The sequence below is a fragment of the Phacochoerus africanus genome, chromosome 7 (assembly GCF_016906955.1).
Source record: "Phacochoerus africanus isolate WHEZ1 chromosome 7, ROS_Pafr_v1, whole genome shotgun sequence".
NCBI classification, from domain to species: Eukaryota; Metazoa; Chordata; class Mammalia; order Artiodactyla; family Suidae; genus Phacochoerus; species Phacochoerus africanus.
In genome coordinates this window covers 67,360,163-67,379,101 of record NC_062550.1, presented here as the reverse complement: position 1 = coordinate 67,379,101, position 18,939 = coordinate 67,360,163, and the positions used below count along the sequence as shown (strand labels likewise).

Genomic DNA, 18,939 nt, shown 5'->3' with positions numbered 1-18,939 from the left:
TAGACCTTCTTATTTTTTGTTCCCAGCCCTGCTGGACTGTAAGCAGAGGGTCCTATGGACCAGTCACCTCCACACCCTCATGTCCCTCATCTTTCTAGCCCTTGGCCTTGTATCCTTCATCTGCTTCCTTTTCCATCTTTGCTGCCCGGGCTTCCCAAAGCAGACATGGGGCCCAGGTCACTATTTAGAAGCTTCCCAGACTCCCCCAGCCCTGGACAAAGTTCTCATCCTGACCTATCCCTCTTCCACAGCATGACCGATGCAAGCATATGATGGCCAGGGTCCATTAGAGGCTGGACAGTGTGGTCTGTTGAATTCTGTGTGGTTGGTGCTGTGCCTTGGGCCTGATTCTGCTAAGCCCATGAGGTGTCTCAAGAAGAAGGACAAGGAAATGGACATAAAGGCTCTCCAGGAGCTCCTGTCTAAATTCTGGAATCCAATCACACTTTTCCAAAGGGTCTTCTGAAAGGCTAGAGACCTGCTCAAACGGTCAAGTGTAGTTCTTTCTTAGATGGAAAATAAGAGGCCAAATGAATTAAAAGAGGTGGAATCCATAATTCCCAAAGGCCTTTTCCCCTTTTGCCCGATGCTCTCATTCAGGAGACCAGACTTTGAACTGGGTATGAGGTCACTGTTGGGCAGTGGAGTGTGAGAAAGGACTTTGGCTTGGGGGCTGCAAGTTATAGATTAACGTGGGTGGGGGAGGCAGAGGGAGGGTAAGTCGCTTGGGAAGGGGACTGCTGACCTGGGACCATCTGGGTTTGAAGGGGACACGAGCAGGAGGAGTCTGGGGACTGGCATGGCTGGGAGGGCCCTCAGCTCTGCCCCGGCTATTTGACCTTCCTGAAGACCTGCTCGCACACGGCATCCCTTGCAGTCATTTCCTGGGGATAGAGAAGGCGTGATGAGGACAGAGAAAGGTTCTGGCCAGCTGAACCCCTTGCTCAAGGTCCTTGACCTCCATTGACTCCTTCAGGATGCACCAGCTAGAGCATTTGATGTATGGGGAATTGTATCATTGTTCCAAATCCTCAACTTTCCACCCCAGAGGAAGGAAGGTAGCTGGCCAGGGAGCTGAAGTGGCTAAGTCTTCAGCTGTGATTTATGGACACGCATCTGACTTGAAGCCAGGGCCCACCTTGGCCACGTGACTTCTTCCTCTCTCCACGTGTCCCGTTTTCCTTCCTCATTTCCCTGCTTTGGAGGGGGTGGGAGGGGGGTAGTAGGCTTATTCGACCTGGGCAGGGGGGTGCACGTTAGCCCGAGGCCCCTCTCCCAGCCCTCGCCCTGCTCACCAGATACAACGTCTCTCCCTCCAGCCAGTGTCTCCAGCCCCGGTTGGGGACCTCCCCTTTCTGCACACACACCAGCTGCTCCTCTTCCCAGGTGACTATGGTCTGTGAGGAAAGCAGGAATAAAGGCAGACTGGGGGGACAGGACACCCCAGACGCATCCACCTCACTCTGGCTGTGCTGCCCGCCCTTCGCACCATGGCAGATGCTGTCCCTGCTCTAGCCCCTGAGTGAGGGGGCGGCTCTGATTCAGCAGGACCCCCCCTCCCCAGCACCTCAAGGGTGCTGAGGGCGGGCCCATATGTGACAGTGACCCTTTGGGCACAGGAGGGATACACAGGGTAACTGGGGCTGATGATGGGGGTTAGGCGATGAACAGAGAATTTGTCCTGACACTTCTGTTTGACCCGCAGACTTTGGGGAAGAAGAGAGACTGGCTGGGAGTCCCACCGGGGAATCTCTTTTCTCCTCTTTTTCAGTCTCATGAGAGTTGAGGTGTCCCTGAGAATGAAGGGTCGTTGCCCCTGTCCCCCCGACCCTGCCCAAATCAGAGCTGGGTGGGTCTGGGCCTTCTGGTCAACATTATTAGGCTGAAAGCAGCGGATACTGCTGGTGAGGGAAAGAGCTGAGTTTTCAATGAAGTGAGGAGTTAATTAGATTGGAGATAATGGGCACTTTCTGGCAAGGAAAGGAACAGCATAGAGGTAAGAAAGAAGGACAGAGAGTTCCCTTCGAGGCGCAGTGGTTAACGTATCCGGCTAGGAACCATGAGGTTACGGGTTCGATCCCCGGCCTTGCTCAGTGGGTTAAGGATCTGGCGTTGCCGTGAGCTGTGGTGTAGGTTGCAGACGCGGCTCGGATCCTGCGTTGCTGTGGCTCTGGCGTAGGCCTGTAGCCTGGGAACCTCCATATGCCACGGGACTGGCCTTAGAAAAGGCAAAAAGACAAAAAAAAAAAAAAAACAGAAGAAGAAAGAAGGACAGGTAGTTGTAAGGGCTGTAACCTGGTGTGTTCATGGGGAGACCCTTGGATGCTGTGTGGAGCATATGGACCTTACCTGGAATGTCAGAGATTGTCACTGCAAGAGTTTAAGTCAGGGGATGATATGGTCACTTTTATATTTTAGAGCCTTGTGGTGACAGTAGGCAGAGTGAATTAGAGGAGGGTCAAGACTAGGGACCAGTTTGGGGACCAGAGGAAAATGAGGACTTGAGTTGAGGTGATGATAGTGAGAAAGACCAGGAAGAAACCGATAAAAGCCACATACCCGTGTGATGCTCAAGAGAAATAGAATGGGCCCTAAATGCAAGCCACACATATAATTTTAAAAATTTCCAATTGATGTTAGAAAAGTAAAGAGACAGGTGAAATTAATTTTAATAATATCTTTTATTCAAACTAAAACATCCCCCAAATTGTTATTTCTGCATGTAATCGATACAAAAATTCCTGCAATGTCTTACATGTTTTTGGGGATTGTCTTTAAAATCCCAGTGTGTGTTTTACAGTGACAGCACATCTCAAGCTGGACCAGTTACATTTCAAAAGTTCAATATCTATGTATGGCTAGGAGCTACCACATTGGATAGCACAGAAACGTTATGAAGGCTGCACATATAAAGGTTATAAGGATGCACATGTGCATGTTTGTGTGAGCATGTGTGTGTGTGTGTGTATGTGTGTGTGTGTGGGGGGGGAGCACAGAGGTAAGAGAATACAAGACTGTGACTTCTATGCTTTGGTCCTGCTGGTCATTGTGATTGACGGAAACAGTAACTATAAAAGCAGGAATAGATTCATGTAGGAAGATAATCACTTTGGGTTGGACCTTGGGACATGCAGACGGAAACATTTTGCAGGCAGTTGAAACTTGACCCTGGGGCACAGGTGGTACCTCTGGCTGGAGAATCCATGCCCGGGGGAGATTATAGATGGTAACCGAACACATCTACAGGGGTGTAGATGATTTAGCCCATGGATGCTACCCAGGCAAGAGAAAGTCAAGAACCAAATACTGGGGGAAACTCCGGTTTACAGGATGAAGAGGGGAATTAGGGTCTGCAAAGGAACATGTAAGAAGCAGAAAGAGCTGCATGGGAGTGGAGGGATAGAAGCTGGGGGCAAAGACGCTGTGGCTCCACAGGGTCACAGGTGAGAGGGTGAGCACATGTTTGCTCTTGGCCTGAGGGTGGCCTGCCCTTTTTGTCCTTTTGGCTGCTGCTAAGAGGGGGCAGGGGAGAGGGGGAGGGAGGGAGTGGGCCTGGGTGAGTAACAGCAGGAGCCTGTTAGCCTAGGGATCCCACAGCCTGCTGTGTCATCCATCACCCACTCACCCCCACCCCCCCGCTGGGAGAGGCTACTTTGTTCAGCCCCAGACGGTTAAGAGAGCCCCCTGCTCCTCCCCACCTCCTCCCCACAAGCCTGAGCAAGTTACCTGGCACTTTCGTCCATCCACGATGCCTAGGTCCTCCTCAAACTCCACCCCCACCTCGAATTCCAGCACGTAGTTTCGGAACGTGCTGAGGGTCTTCACGGTCATGTGGTTGCCCCGATGGTCGATCTCCTTGTCCGGCTTGAGCAGCAGTGCGATCTTGCGCACAGCCAAGTTGATGTCTGTGGGGGCTGTCTCTTAGCAAGGGTCCTCTTGGCCAGCCGGCCAGGGGTGCCCCCCAACCCGCGGCAGCAGCCTGGGGCTTGGGAGCGGCCCCTCAGCTGGGTCTGGGGCTGTGCATTTACTCCCTCCAAGCAACGCCCCTGTCTAGAAAAGGGCCCCAAGTTCAGCGCCAGCACCTGAGCCTTTCCACGCTGTCCAACCCGCCTCCCCTGCACCTCAGTGGGACGGGAGGCTGGAGGGGAGAGGAGAGAAGGGGAGAGAAAGGGTTTGGGGAGGGGTGAGGCCATTACTCAGGGCTTGCAGGTAGTCCTCCAGGTTCTTCTGCGAGACAAAGCGGTAGTAGCCGGTGAGGTTGGGAGGCATCGTCCAGGCTGGCCAAGGTCAAGACTTCAGGAGGGTGTAGGAGCCAGAGTGAGGAGGGAGGGGGTGTCGTCTGACAGGGGAGGCTGGGGGATTCCAGGCCAGCCTCCCAGCACACACAGAGGCAGCCCGTGTAAAGGTCTGTGCTCCCGGGGTTTTTATAGACCTGGGGCCCTGTTGCAATAAGAGCTCCACCAGCTCCCCCTCCTCCACCAGCTCCCCCTCCTCCACCCCCGATGATGAGTGTGAGGCTCATGTCTGCAGCCCCGAGGGAGGGGCAGGGACTTGGCAAGGCTGTGCCTGACCTCCGTTTTTCCTGAGGAAGGAACCTGGACGAGGGTCTGAGGCTATGCGGCAGGCAGGACAGGAGCCTTTCTGAAGCTCCGTGTTGGCTTCCAGCCCATTTCTGGCAGGCTTGGGAACCTTCTCGAGCCCCGAGGGGCAGCCTCATCTGGGAGGAAGCTGGTCTGGTTGTGTGGAGTAGGGGCTCTTCCAGACTCACTCAGGGTTGAGTCCTAACAACGTCTTGAGATCCTGGGGCTGAGTCAGGGATCCTGAAAGGTGTGAGGGGGAGGAGAGGGGGGGAAGGAGAGAGGCAAGCCAGCTGGCTGGGAGCCCCGGTGGAGAAAATTCTAGAGTGCTGGCCCCCATAGCACCTTCTGCCGGCTTCGCTGAGCTGGGGCCCCAGTGCTGGCATTCCAGACTCTGTCCTGTAGAGAGAATGTCCTACATACTTCATTGGGAGGGAAGCAGAGAAACTGCAGAGGGAGCTGACCGCAGCCTGATGAGCTGCTGAGTTCAAAGTCTGGAGCAGAGGTGAGGGAGGAGTTGGTTTGGCTGTTCTGGAGAATTTTACAAACCCAGGGGTTTCCCTCCCCCTCTGGAGTCGCTGCTGATGCCATGACCTGCCCCTCTCTGGGGCTCCTGGACCGCCCACGTACCAGAGGTAATTGCCATGGAGGGTGTGTGCCCCACCACCAACTCCCTTCCCCGCCACGCACACCTCTTCTCTGCCTCTCAAACCTACCGACGTCGTCAGCTTCAGAACCCACAGGGCTGGTTCTTCATGGTTTAAGGTGGGAAATTCAGGGAGAGGGAGGCAGAGAGTAGGCCATGGGAAAAATTCCACCTAGAGGTGAACAGCCCTGACAGGTGTGTGTGTTTGTGTGTGTGTGTGTATGTGTGTGTTGGGGGGTGGGTGGGGGATGAGCACAAACATCTCACATCTCCTCAAGTCCCAGACCTCTGTCCCCCTGTTCCTGGCCTTGCTGACCACCTGGTGGCTTCCCCAGAGACCTGGGGTTAGCAGCTGAAATGCTAGCATCTCTGGGGGCTCAAGGCTGTGGGGTTTACTTCACTGTTCCCAGGAGGCACACATAGCAGGGATGGAATGGGCTGTGAAAAGAGGTTAGTGCAGAGTTGGGGGTGGTGGCTGTGGGGTGACGTGGATACTGTCCCTCCTCGCCTCCCTCGGGTCCCCGTTGACGTCTCCTCTCCCCACCCCCGGGGCTTCTGGCTTCTCGAGGCTCCCCATGTCCCTCCTTTTTCCCCACCCCCTCTTCCTCCCCAGCCCCCGCAGTTCCCTGGCTCCCCCAAAATGCAGTCAGGGGAAAAAGCCCTAACACATCCTCCCGCCCCTGCTCCCCAGTCCCATTGGTTCCCTCCCCCCCTGCAGCACCTGGCCCCCCCAGTCGCCCCATTGGTCGGCGGCTCCATCAGTCCTGGCCCGGCGGTGCTGACGTCATCCTGCAGTAGCGGGGATGGGGTGGGAATGAGAGAGAGAGAGAGTGAGGACGCGGGGCTCCAGAGCGAAGGAGAAGCCACTGCAAGTCCCCCACCTCAGCCACCGAGGTTGGGGTCTGCCCAGGTCTGCTCTATGGACTAGAGCGGGCATCAGGCTCCTCTCGACCTCGGCCCCACTGCTGGCGCTCTTGCCTTCCCTCCTCGGGCAGCCCCTGCAACCCTCCCCCAAGGTGGATAAGCGGGCTTGAGGCTCCCAGGGGAGAGCGATCGCGGGGGGGCCCTGCCCTGCCCGCCCCGCACCATGACCCTCCTCCTGTTGTCCCTCGTGCTCGCCTCCCTGCTCCCCTCCAGCTCCTGTAACAAAGGTGAGTGAGGTGGGGTGGGGGCCCTGAAAGAGGGGGTATCCAAGAGGCCCATGTGAGGGTCGGGGTGGGCAGGAGCCAGGAAGGCTCCTCTGGCACCTGACAGGTGGTTCTTCAGACCATCCCCCTTCCCACCCATTTTTTCAGACCTGCCCTCTTCTCTTCTCCCTGGAACCCCCCTGCCACCTTCTCCTCTCTGGTCCATCTCTACCCATGTGCTTCTCTTGCTCCCATTTGGTCCCCGTTCCCATCTTGGGGTCTCTATCTCCCCTCCTCCCATGCCTCCCTGCTGGAACTAGCTCAGGTCTCGGTGGGACTTGCCCCTGAGGGGCGATGCACATCTCTGGGCGGTTCTTGGTTTGAGGCGGGGTGTGCCAGCACTAAGGGTGTGCGGAGAAACGGTGCCTTGCAGCTCAGCCATTCGGAGCACGTATGTTTCGGCGTGTGCCTCTGCGTCCATACCCGCTGCCCGCCTACAGCTGGGCTGTGGGTTACCAGAGCTGCCCTCTCTGGCAGACAGCAGATACATTCAGCTGGGTGAGGCTGGCAGAGGGACCAAGAGGGAGGGAGAGGTTGGAGGCAGAGGGGTCTCAGGTAGGTGGCTATGGGCAAGAAAGGGCAGAAGTGAGCGCGTGGGGTGCAAAGCAGTGGTGGGAGGGAAAGGAGGATGGAGAAGGGGGATGAGGCGTGGGAGGGGGATGAGAAGGGATGGACGAGGGTCAGGTGGGGGCGGGGAGAGAGAAGAGTGAAAGGGAAATCGGGAAGAACAGGTGGGGAGAGGGGGAGGGGCAGAGTCCAGGAAGGAAGAGACAGGGAGCCCAGGAGTCAGGGAGAGGAGAGGAGGTGCATACATGGAGGGTTGTGGCCCAGAGGAAGGGAGCACGGAGACTCAGGGAGAGGGGCAGGGCGCGGGGTGAGCTGTGCGCAGCCCCTCCATTCTCCTAGCCTCAGTCTCTGACCTCAGCCAGCTTCTTAGCCTCCTGACACTTCCTGTGCTGCCTCTGAGCATCATTTCAGGGCCTTCTCCTCCACCAGCAGCAAAGGGGGTTCTGGGGGTCCTCTGTGAGGAAGGGGCAGGCATTCTGATGCCAGAAGGCTTTGGCAGGGGTGTCATTGGAGGAAAGGATGGAAACCAGGATTTCTTGCTCACCATGACATGCTGGGCATGAGTTCCCTTTGGGTGACTCAGTTTCCCTCTGATGATATGTCTTCCTCCCCCCAGGTGTCCCCGATGGGCCATCATGAATGTGCTTTGGGAGCTTGTGGGGGGGGCAGTTGGCCTGATGGGATTTCACAGAGCAGGCAGTGGAGGGTGGGGGTGGGGGTGACGTAGAGGGGGTTGGAGCTCGCTATGCCTTTCCCAGAGCCCCTAACCAGGCCGGTGGGACATTGGACCTGGAGAGGAGATGAGATTGATTTGAATCTGGTAGCAGATGGGGAGATCTGGAGGCTGATGGGTCCCACGTTCATCCTGGATGGACCGGTGGGTGAAGGGAAGATGGCTGGGTAGGCAATGCCATGAGTCTGTATAAGAAGCGGGGTTTAGGGAGTGTGGGGTTTGGTGGCCTTGTGGGGGACGTGGGGCTGTGCCAGTTATGCGCGTGTTACTCTTGGGTGTGAGGGTGAGAGGCAGGGAGGGGATTTGCCGTGTTTCTAGGCCAGTTTGGTAATCCCTGAGGATGCTGGCTCTGCTGGGCCCAGTCGTATGGCGCTGATTCCTCTGCTCCATCCCTGGCCTTCTCTGTCCCCCTCCCTCTGTCCTATATATTTCCCCTTTTCTCTTTTCTCCTCTTCCCTCTACCCTGGCAGAATGGCCTTGGGATGGGGCTTGGCTGGGAGAAGAAGGGATTGAGGTCAAAGTAGAGTGGTGGTAGAGGGGGAGAGGGTAAGCAATCAGGATTTCAGGAAACTTCTAGTCTCCTCTTCCTAGTCTCCACTCTGCCCCGAATCTACCCCTTCCCTTCCCCAGGGGCTTCTGATGGCCACTGCTCCCTGGAGGCCCAGGGTCCATGCCCCAGCGCTTGAAATCCCCAAAGAAAAGTCTCCATCCTCTGACCATGTTTCCCAGGGGAGATGGCAGCCCCCCTCCCTGCCAAGGCAGGCTGTTGCCGTGGAAACGGACTCTCCTGCCCCAGGAGAAAGCTGTGACCTCCCACAGACCCTCTGACTCCTTTCACAGCTGATTTCTTGTCCTCAGCGCTTCCTCCTGCATGGGCTTCTGCCAGGGCTGGAACAGGTGATGATGCTGGCGTGTGTTTGGGTCAACAAGGGTTGTGGAGGGCCAGCTCACAGGGGTGTCCTCTCCTCTCTCTGGGGGGCTCAGCCAACAAGCACAAGCCATGGATCGAGGCGGAATACCAGGGCATCGTCATGGAGAACGACAACACGGTCCTGTTGAACCCACCACTCTTTGCCTTGGACAAGGATGCCCCCCTACGCTATGCAGGTAACAGGCTGGGGCCTGGCAAGGCGGGCAGGACAGAGGGAAGTGGGCAGGGGCACGGGAGGAGAGGCGAGGTCCTGGGAGGGTGAGCAATGAGGATGTGGAGGGGAGGCCTTGGGAATGTGGAAGAAGTAGGCTCCCAGAGGGACTGGAGGATGGCGGCGGTGGAGGACGTGGTTAAATAGAGGGAGCCCGACAGAAGGACACGGGCAGGCAGGGGTTAAGGCGTTAAGATTTTGCCAGACCTCAGACCTGGTGGCTCTGTGAGGTTGGCGCTCTGGGAGGCTGGGGTTGGAACTGGATGTCTGAAAATGAATGCTTTTCCTCGTGTGAGCGAAAAGCCAGGGGTTCGGGAGGAGAGGCGGAGGGGGAGCCTGAGTGGGGTCAGTGAGGCTGGAAGGAGATGCTGCAGGTGGGACAGGGGCCTCTTCCTTTCCTCCCCACCCGGCCAGGTGAGATCTGTGGCTTCCGGCTGCATGGGTCTGGGGTGCCCTTTGAGGCCGTGATCCTGGACAAGGCGACGGGAGAAGGGCTGATCCGGGCCAAGGAGCCTGTGGACTGCGAGGCCCAGAAGGAGCACACCTTCACCATCCAGGCCTACGACTGCGGCGAGGGCCCCGACGGGGCCAACACCAAGAAGTCCCATAAGTGAGGACGCCCTTGACCCGTGCCCTCTGCTGCAGCCCCCCACCCCAGGCCCCTCCCCATCCTCTGCCCATGCCATCAATGATGGCCCTCTCCCTGCTCTGTTCATGGGGTTTAGGGGCAGGTTCTTGTCACCAGGCAGCCCTCTGCCAAGGGGCCAGATCCATATGGTAGAAGTTGGTGGGATCTATTCTTTTTTTTTTTTTTTGTCTTTTTGCCATTTCTTGGGCCGCTTCTGTGGCATATTGAGGTTTCCAGGCTAGGAGTTGAATCAGAGCTGTAGCCTCCGGCCGACACCAGAGCCACAGCAACATGGGATCCAAGCCATGTCTGCAACCTACACCACAGCTCACGGCAACTCCGGATCCTTAACCCACTGGGCAAGGCCAGGGATCAAACCCACAATCTCATGGTTCCTAGTCGGATTTGCTAATCACCGAGCGAACTCCATGTGGGATCTATTCTTGGCTCTGCCTCTCATCACCTTGGGCAACTTCTTAGCCTTTCTGATTCTGCTTTCCCTGGTCTGTAAAATGGGGATAATGATGATGGATCTCTTTAGACTCTGGTGAAGATGCATGGAGATGGTTTGCGTCAAAAGCATGCACCACAGGGCCTGACACATGGGAAAGGGCTTAATACACAGGCGTGAGGAGGCTGAGGAGGCCGAGGAAGAGGATAAGTATGTTCAGGACACACCCAGCTTCCTTCCAACGGCCCAGCTCTCTGTCTGCCCTGGGTCCCACATGCACACACAGAGTGCACACGCACACACACAGCACTGGATGAGGGTGGGCGGGAGGCTGGGGCCTGAGACTCCAGCATCTGTTCCCCGATAACTCCTCCTGGAGAATGGGAGGAAGATGGGCTGTCAGGACTCTTGGGCCACTAGGAGGCACTAGAGATAAACTGATTCTTGGGGTGACTTGGTTTCCTGTTTGGAGACAGGGCAGCTATCTCTGGGGCTCTGGGTGCCCAGATCTGGGTGGGGACAGGGCTCAGCATGAAGACCTTAGCCCTCCCCCCGCTCCCCGCTTGCCTCGTGGGGGCCCGAGCGGGGAGGGGCTACAGCTGGCTTGCTCGTTGAACACGTCAGATGCCTTGTGACACTTGCACAAATGCCACTTCTCTGAATATGGTTGGTTTGAATTTGCCTTTTACTCTCTGTGTCTTCCTTGATTGTCACGTTGGCTCTGACTGTGGTGAAGGAAGAAACTACAGGACACAGAACCCTCTGTCTCCCCATATCTGGCCACCCCAAAAGTCACCCCAACCGGCCACTGGTGTTCCCAGGGGTTGTTCCTCAGCCCATACCTTGGTCACACTTCCCCAGGGGGCTCCCCTGGAGGTGCCTGGGGGGTTGGGATGGCCATGCCCACTGGGTGGCTGTGCTCCCACTGGCTCTGCTTCCACCAGCTGACTCTTCCTCATCCTCCTCCTGCCCCGGCACCTGCAGGGCCACCGTGCACGTGCGGGTCAACGACGTGAACGAGTTTGCCCCCGTGTTTGTGGAGCGGCGGTACCACGCGGCGGTGACCGAGGGGAAGCTGTACGACCGCATCCTGCGGGTGGAGGCAATCGATGGCGACTGCTCCCCCCAATACAGCCAGATCTGCTACTACGAGATCCTCACGCCCAACACCCCCTTCCTCATCGACAATGACGGTGAGTCCTGCCCCTGCCGCCCCAGTGGCTCTGCCCTGTGCGCCCACATCCCCCAGGATGGCCTGGGCCCAGGCCATGCCCTCTGCTTGCTTCTCCTGCCCCTCGCGTCCTCATCCCACACCCTCCTTCCCACAGCCCTTCCTCCTCGCTTCCCTCGATCTCATCCACCTGCTGCCCAGTTAGCTCACGGGTCCTCTCCTAGCCCCTAGATTTCCTCCGGGGCTCCTGACCCCCTCTGTCCCCCACTCCCACCCCACCCCAGGGAACATTGAGAACACGGAGAAGCTGCAGTACAGTGGCGAGAAGCTCTACAAGTTCACCGTCACGGCGTATGACTGTGGGAAGAAGCGGGCGGCTGATGACGCTGAGGTGGAGATCCAGGTGAAGCCCACCTGTAAACCCAGCTGGCAAGGTGAGGGGCTCTGATCGGGGACTTGTCTTGTGAACCATCTTTCACCTTGGTCTCCTTTTCCGTCCCTTCTGACAACCACAGGGGCTGGGCTCGGAGTCCGAGGAGGGATATTTGGGGCAGGCTTGTGGCTGTCTATCCTGGCTGGCCATTTTCGTCGGAGCCCCAGGCTGTCAGTGGACGTGGCCTGAGCAGACAGGATAGGAGGGACCGCCTCACCCATCTCCCTGTCACCCCTGCAGGCTGGAACAAAAGGATTGAATATGCACCAGGCGCCGGGAGCTTGGCTTTGTTCCCTGGTATCCGCCTGGAGACCTGCGATGAACCTCTGTGGAACATTCAGGCCACCATAGAGCTGCAGACCAGCCATGTGGCCAAGGGCTGTGACCGAGACAACTACTCAGAGCGGGCACTGCGGAAACTCTGTGGTGAGTGTGCTCTCCTGGAGACCCCCTGGACCTGTCCCTTCCCACCCAGCCTCTGCCTGACCCTCCTCGCCTCTTCCTTAAGAATCTGTCTTGTGCCTTCCTTTACCCGTCCATAGATGTGCCCAGCCGCAGTGGGTGTGGCCTGTGACTATCCCTTGTGGTCCAAAGAGCACATAAATACGTGGTTGGCAGAGATGCATAACTGAGACCCAAGAAAGTCACCAGATGCATTATGGAACAATGGCAGGGAGAGGTGAAGAGCTGGAGGATTTGGGGGCCACTGGAGAGCTATTTCTGAAAGAGAGGGACCTTCCTTTCTTATCTCTCAAAGGCCAGAAGAGGCGGTGAAACTGGCCGTAGGAAATCTTTTCCTGGCAGTCCCTCTTCCCCTGCCTGCATCCTGTCCCCCATCTGCTGCCTCTCGGCCCTGACACTTGTGCCTTCTGGGGCTCCTGCAGGCGCTGCCCCCGGGGAGGTGGACCTGCTGCCCATGCCTGGTCCCAACGCCAACTGGACGGCCGGACTCTCCGTGCACTACAGCCAGGACAGCAGCCTCATCTACTGGTTCAACGGCACCCAAGCTGTGCAGGTGCCCCTGGGTGGCACAGCTGGGCTGGGCTCGGGGCCCCAGGACAGCCTCAGTGACCATTTTACCCTGTCCTTCTGGATGAAGCATGGCGTGACTCCCAGCAAGGGCAAGAAGGAAGAGGAAACCATTGTGTGTAACACAGTCCAGAATGGTGAGCCTTCTGCGGGGCAGCGGTCTGAGCGCGTGGAGACAGGCTGCTTCTTCTTCTTCTTCTTTTTTTTTTTTAAGTTTTATTGAAGTTTAGTTAATTTACAAGGCTGTGATAATTTCTGCTGCACAGCAAAGTGACCCAGTCATACGTATACACATATCCATTCTCTCTCAGATTCTTTTCCCCCATAGATGACCACAGAATATTGGATGGAGTTCTCTGTGCTAGATAGCAGGTCCCCATTGACCAATTGTTCCATGTACCTCGGTGGGCGTATGCCAGTCCCAAACCCCCAGTCCCTCCCTCCCCACCCCCACCCCGTCCCCTTTGGCAACCATACGTTGTTCAAAGTCTGAGACTGGCTTCTCGTCCTGCCTCTGTCACTGTCCACTCTGTGAGTGTGGACGGGTCACTTCTCTCTCTTCATTTGCACGATGTCAGCATTAGGCTTCATAGTCTTGTGATTCCTTTCCAACATGCCAGGTTGAGATCCCACTGCCCTCAGATGCTCTCCACCCTTCTCCTTTGCAGCTGCCCTATCCTGCATCCCACCTCGTGGTAGACCTACCCCCCTGAAAGCCCCCCATTGCGATGAAGAGCCTGAGTTACAGTGGCACCCTCTTCTTCCTCTTCCATCACCACCATCCTCCTCCTATAAGTGCTAGTGAGTCCCATCTTCCAGGACCCCTCTTCCCTCCGCTGCAGCGGCACCTCCCTCTGACCTTGACCTATTCTTTCATTTCTGCCTCTTCTCTGACCTTGTTTCTCTTGACATGAAAGAATTGTTACCCATAACGTTTGTATTAACCAAAGGATGAGGAAAGATTTGGATGGGAGCAGGCTGGCTGGTGTTCCCCCTTCACCAATCGGAGAGAAGCCCAACACAGGACTCCTGTGTATGTGTCTGTGTGAGAGAGAGAGAAGGGGAGAGAGAGAGAGAGAGAGAGAGAGAGAGAGAGAGAGAGAGAGAGAGAGAGAGAGAGAGAGGGAGGGAGGAGGGAGAGGGAGTTGGGGGGAGAGAGAGTGAGCGATGCTAGAGAATTCAGGATAGAGCGAGTGCCTGGAGGGATAAAGAGAATGCGATGCCGCTTCCCTTCTGGTGTTTTGAATCTGTTCTTGCCTCAGTTCCTGCAACTGATCCCTGTCCCCATCCTCTCCCCTTAGAGGACGGCTTCTCTCACTACTCACTGACTGTCCATGGCTGCAGAATTGCCTTCCTTTACTGGCCTCTGCTTGAAAGTGCTCGGCCAGTCAAGTTTCTCTGGAAGCTGGAGCAGGTGAGGCTGGTACCAGGCTCCTGGGAGAGCTGGGTGGATGTGACTTCCTTTCAGGGGAAGGGATTCCAGGGCTGGGCTGGGCATTTTCTGGGTGCCTCCTCATTCAGTCTCCACTTTCAATTTCTAAACTTTCTAACCCCTGGCTCTCAAGTTCTCTGGCTTGTCTAGTTCCAAGGCTTATCTCTTGCAGAAAGCACTCGTGGACTAAAAGAAAGCGGGGAACAAATTACTACCAATACCCAACCCAACCAATCATCTGTCCCCCTTGTTTTGTTTCATCGCTTTCTTTCTTTCTTTTTTTTTTTTTATTTTCCCACTGTACAGCAAGGGGGTCAGGTTATCCTTACATGTATACATTACAATTACATTTTCCCCCCAGCCTTTCTTCTGTTGCAACATGAGTATCTAGACAAAGTTCTCAATGCTATTCAGCAGGATCTCCTTGTAAATCTATTCTAAGTTGTGTCTGAGAAGCCCAAGCTCCCGATCCCTCCCACTCCCTCCCCCTCCCATCAGGCAGCCACAAGTCTCTTCTCCAAGTCCATGATTTTCTTTTCTGAGGAGATGTTCATTTGTGCTGGATATTAGATTCCAGTTATGAGTGATATCATATGGTATTTGTCTTTGTCTTTCTGGCTCATTTCACTCAGTATGAGATTCTCTAGCTCCATCCATGTTGCTGCAAATGGCATGATGTCATTCTTTTTTATGGCTGAGTAGTATTCCATTGTGTATATATACCACCTCTTCCGAATCCAATCATCTGTCGATGGACATTTGGGTTGTTTCCATGTCTTGGCTATTGTGAAGAGTGCTGCAATGAACATGCGGGTGCACGTGTCTCTTTTAAGTAGAGTTTTGTCCGGATAGATGCCCAAGAGTGGGATTGCTGGGTCATATGGAAGTTCTATGTATAGATTTCTAAGGTATCTCCAAACTGTTCTCCATAGTGGCTGTACTAGTTGACATTCCCGCCAACAGTGCAGGAGGGTTCCCTTTTCTCCACAGCCCCTCCAGCACTTGTTATTTGTGGATTTATTAATGATGGCCATTCTGCCTGGTGTGAGGTGATATCTCATGGTAGTTTTGATTTGCATTTCTCTTATAACCAGCGATGTTTCATCGCTTTCTTACCAAGAACCTTAACAGTGCTTATCCCTGACTCTCAAGGAGTTAGCATGTTGTAACTGGGGAAATAAGTAATCTGAGGTACCACAGAGTGGGTTCGAGTCCTGTCAGGGGAACTTACTAGCCATGAATCTTGGTTAATATGTTTACACCTCAGTTTCTTTACTTGTGAAATGGGGATAATAAGAATTCTATTATCTCACAGTTGTTGTAGGCATAAATGATGTAATAGACATTTATAGATGGAAAAAGCAGTCTATAAGGTTAATTCTCACTCTTATTTATGATTATGAGAGATAAACAAAGATGGGCAAAAAAGAAAACAAAGAAAAGAAAAATCTCTTGAGCCAACAGCTGCAGCCTCTTCTTTATTCATTCTCCAAGCTGACCACAAGGACCACGGGGACTAATTTGAGTTTCTATTTCCTTCTGTATCTCTTGCAAGCCACGGTGGAGTTGCTGAGTAAGCAAATGGCTGAAAAAAGGCAGGAAGTGGAAGAGAGAGAAAGGGGAATGAAAACCCACTAACTGGATAATTGAGGGCTGTCTAAAAAAGCTGCTTTTTGTGGCACTCTTTTAAAGAGATATTCTGCCATTTGCTTCTTCTTGATCTTTCCCCATGTCCTTAATATTGTAGCATTGCTCTATTTTTCTTTTATTTACCCTTATTTAGTCAACAAAGATTTAGTCAAAACCAATACCCTGCCACTCTGCTAGGTTCTGGGGATACAGTGGAGCCTAGGATGGAACAAAATCTCTGCTTTCATTGAAGATACGTTTTAGTTGGGGAGATAGATTTTTAAAGAGTAAGTAGACGTAGGAGTTCCTGCTGTGGTGCAGCAGATTAAGGATCTGGCATTGGGGCAACTGTGGCATAGGTTGCAGCTGCAGCTTGGATTCGATCCCTGGCCCTGGGAACTTCCATATGCTGAGGGTGAGGCCAAAAAAAAAAAAAAGAAAGTGGACATGTAAAAATGGTAAATGATTAATTGTCAGAGTTCCTGGGTGGCTCAGCCAGTTGAGCATCCAGTGCTGTCACTGCTGTGGCTTGGGTTTGATCCTTAGCCCTGGAACTTTTGCATGCCATGGGCATGGCCAAAAACCATGATAAATTGCGATAAATGCTCTGAAAGAAGAAGCAAGGGATTGAGGTAGAGACTAGAAGAAGGCAAGGAGAGAGGAACTCACCTTAGACTGGATGTTCAAGGAAGGCTGACGGAAATGAAATGTAAGCTCATCCTGAAGGATGAGGCGCAGCTGTGAGGAGAGCGTTCCAGGCAGAGGGAAGAGCAGATGCAAAGGCCCTGAGGCAGAAAAGGGCTCAGCATGTTCCAAGTATGGAAAGAGGACCAGGGAGTGAGAGCACAGTGAACCACGGCAAAGACTGGATTTGAAGTTGGAGAGGTGGGCCCTGTGATCAGGTGTATGATGGACCTTGTTAGCTGGAGGCATTTGCATTTTGTTCCATGAGAGATGGAAAGGCTTTTGAAGGGTTTACAACAGGGATCAAATTTATATCTTAAGAAGAGCCCCTCGGCAGCTATGGGAAGAATGTACCAGAGAGACCTAAGCATGTAAGTGTGCAGACAAGATTGTCGCAATAGTACATTTGAGAGAGATTGAAGACTTCAATGCTGTGTGGCAACAGTGATGCAGAAAACTGCACAGAAACCTGAAGCTTCCAATCCTTTTTTAAAAAAATTTTTTTGGGGGGTCTTTTTAGGGCCACACCCCCAGCATATGGAGGTTCCTAGGCTAGGAGTTGAATCAGAGCTGTAGCCACTGCACAACGGCTCTGCCACACCCACAGCAACGCCAGATCCAAACCACGTCTGTGACCTACACCACAGCTCATGGCAACGCCGGATCCTTAATCCACTGAGAGAGGCCAGGGATCAAACCTGTGTCCTCATGGATGCTAATCAGTTTCGTTTCCGCTGGGCCACTGAGAAGCTTCCAGTTCTATGTGGATTCGGGATGGACAGTGTGGCATGCTTCTTAGGAATGTTGATTGTTTTAAAGATGTAACTGAAGAGGGGCATTTTAGGAATGAGTTTGGAGCCTGAAACAGATTTTGGGCAAGGATGTTATTCCTTGAGCTTGGTGGGCAGCAATTCACTAGTAAGTCATTCCCCCCCCCCCTTTAAATGGCTGCATTTTTTTTGAATGGCTACACCCACAGCATATGGAAGTTCCTGGCCCAGGGACTGAATCCGAGCTGCACCTGCCACCTATGTCGAAGCTTGGGCAATGCTAGATCCTTTAACACACTGCACTGGGCTGGGGATGGAACTCAAGACCCTGAAGCAACTGGAGCCTCTGCAGTGGGATTCTTAACCCACTGTGCCATAGCTGGAACTCCTGTAAGCCCTGTTGATGGAGCAGGGAATATGAGGGCCTGTCCCCTGCCCCCCAGGAGGTGGGGCAGTGCCTTGTTCCTTGAGCATGAAGTGACCGAGGGGTTCCCACCCTTCCCCACCCCCAGGTCTGCGATGACGAGTGGCACCACTATGCCTTGAACCTTGAGTTCCCCACAGTCACACTCTATGCCGATGGCATCTCCTTTGATCCTGCCCTCATCCACGACAATGGACTCATCCACCCACCTCGAAGGGAGCCTGCACTCATGATTGGGGCCTGTTGGGCCGGTAAGTCTGCATGAACTTCTCTACAAAGGCACTAAGGTTTGGGGGCCTCGGTGGTTGGTGGAGGAGCAAGGGCAGCCCTGACTTCATGAGCGTGTCCCCTGCCATCAGGCAGGGTGACTGGGAAAGATCCCTGTGGAGGAGACCACAGCCGCTCAGGTCTCCTGCCTGCTGGACTGGCCATCACCTCTGACTTGGAGAACTTCCTGCTCACACATCATCAGCATCTCTCTTTCTGTAACTCCAGCCACTTCTCCCTCTGTTCCATCCCAGTGATGATCTCTGCAGTCCATTCCCACGCTGGAGGACAGTAACCCTGCAGGGAGTCATCCCTCTTCCAATGTTTAAGCTGTTTCATTTTTTTCCTTTTGAGAGGGTGTTTGTGTGTGCGGTGTCTTTGTGTATGTGGGGTGGGTTGTGTGTCTCTTACCAGAGCCATTGTGTTTTCTCAGCAACAGATTTGGGGTTTATCTACAGCAGACCTCTGAGATAATCTCAGACATGACAAAAGAAGGGTTGGGACTCAGCGGAGAGGTTCCAGTTCTACCGGAGCAGGGGCAGAGCCAGAGCCGGGAAGGCCTCTCCTTCCTCTCTGTCGGTCTGGTCCCACATCCCTGAGCTCACTGGCCCTTTTTCTCCCGCAGAGGAGAAGAACAGAGAGAAGGAAAAGGGAGGCGACAACAGTACGGACGCCACACCAGGTACTTGCCATGTAGGACCTGGAGGCCGGAAAGCTCCCATCTCAGCTTTCTGCTCTGGCCCCGCCACTGCCGGGTCCCCACCTGGCCTCCTTGGCATCCGCCGCCCCCACCACCAGGGGGCAGCGCCTCCGGGCGCCCGGGCCAGGCAGGCTGTCCCTGGAGAGGGGCGGCCAGGTGGAGCTGGGCTCGGGGCCGGCGTTCTTTCTCGCACACGGAGTGAAGGCGAGGGGGTTCTCGTGCTGGCTTTCCGTGCGGCAGAGCGGAGGGGACAGGAGGCAGCCACGCGGCAGAGAGACCTGGGCATCCGTGAAGCTCACACGCATTCTTCCCGGGGATCCCCGCACGCACCGCGAAGACCCCTCTCACTCTCCTCCTTCTCCCACCCCTCTTGCGTTGGGCCCCCTCTTTCCTCCCTTCGGTCCTGCTCTCTTTCTCTCCTTTTCCCTCTGCCGGAAGCTCTCCTCATTTCTGTTGCATCTATTTTTCC

General features: G+C 54.7%; 2 protein-coding genes across 2 annotated transcripts in view; one reads left to right on the top strand and one right to left on the bottom strand.

Moving 5' to 3' along the window:
• Nucleotides 1–531: 531 nt before the first annotated feature.
• On the bottom strand, nt 532–4,444 carry RBP5 (retinol binding protein 5). Its single transcript, XM_047788575.1, has 4 exons — nt 4,197–4,444; nt 3,727–3,905; nt 1,296–1,397; nt 532–884 (listed from the first exon to the last, which is right to left on the bottom strand). The coding sequence occupies exons 1-4, from the start codon at nt 4,267–4,269 to the stop codon at nt 831–833; spliced, it is 408 nt and encodes a 135-aa protein (XP_047644531.1). The 5' UTR covers nt 4,270–4,444; the 3' UTR covers nt 532–830.
• A 1,565-nt stretch (nt 4,445–6,009) lies between these two features.
• CLSTN3 (calsyntenin 3) overlaps nt 6,010–18,939 on the top strand; it is a 28,618-nt gene continuing 15,688 nt past the window's right edge. The window contains exons 1-10 of the mRNA XM_047787642.1: nt 6,010–6,374; nt 8,695–8,817; nt 9,267–9,462; nt 10,916–11,124; nt 11,387–11,536; nt 11,776–11,961; nt 12,420–12,701; nt 13,866–13,978; nt 17,592–17,754; nt 18,396–18,452. Coding sequence (XP_047643598.1) covers nt 6,311–6,374; nt 8,695–8,817; nt 9,267–9,462; nt 10,916–11,124; nt 11,387–11,536; nt 11,776–11,961; nt 12,420–12,701; nt 13,866–13,978; nt 17,592–17,754; nt 18,396–18,452 — 1,543 coding nt within the window. The 5' untranslated portion in view covers nt 6,010–6,310. The remainder of the gene's footprint in view (nt 6,375–8,694; nt 8,818–9,266; nt 9,463–10,915; nt 11,125–11,386; nt 11,537–11,775; nt 11,962–12,419; nt 12,702–13,865; nt 13,979–17,591; nt 17,755–18,395; nt 18,453–18,939) is intronic.

What these genes read in the sequence shown, in the direction of transcription:
- RBP5 (XM_047788575.1), bottom strand. Translation starts at nt 4,269, where the DNA reads ATGCCTCCCAACCTCACCGGCTACTACCGCTTTGTCTCGCAGAAGAAC. An exon ending in GGACTACCTGCAAGCCCTGA is followed by an intron (nt 3,906 to 4,196) that starts GTAATGGCCTCA and finishes CAGCCCCCACAG; the next exon opens with ACATCAACTTGGCTGTGCGC. An exon ending in AGGGAGAGACGTTGTATCTG is followed by an intron (nt 885 to 1,295) that starts GTGAGCAGGGCG and finishes CTCTATCCCCAG; the next exon opens with GAAATGACTGCAAGGGATGC.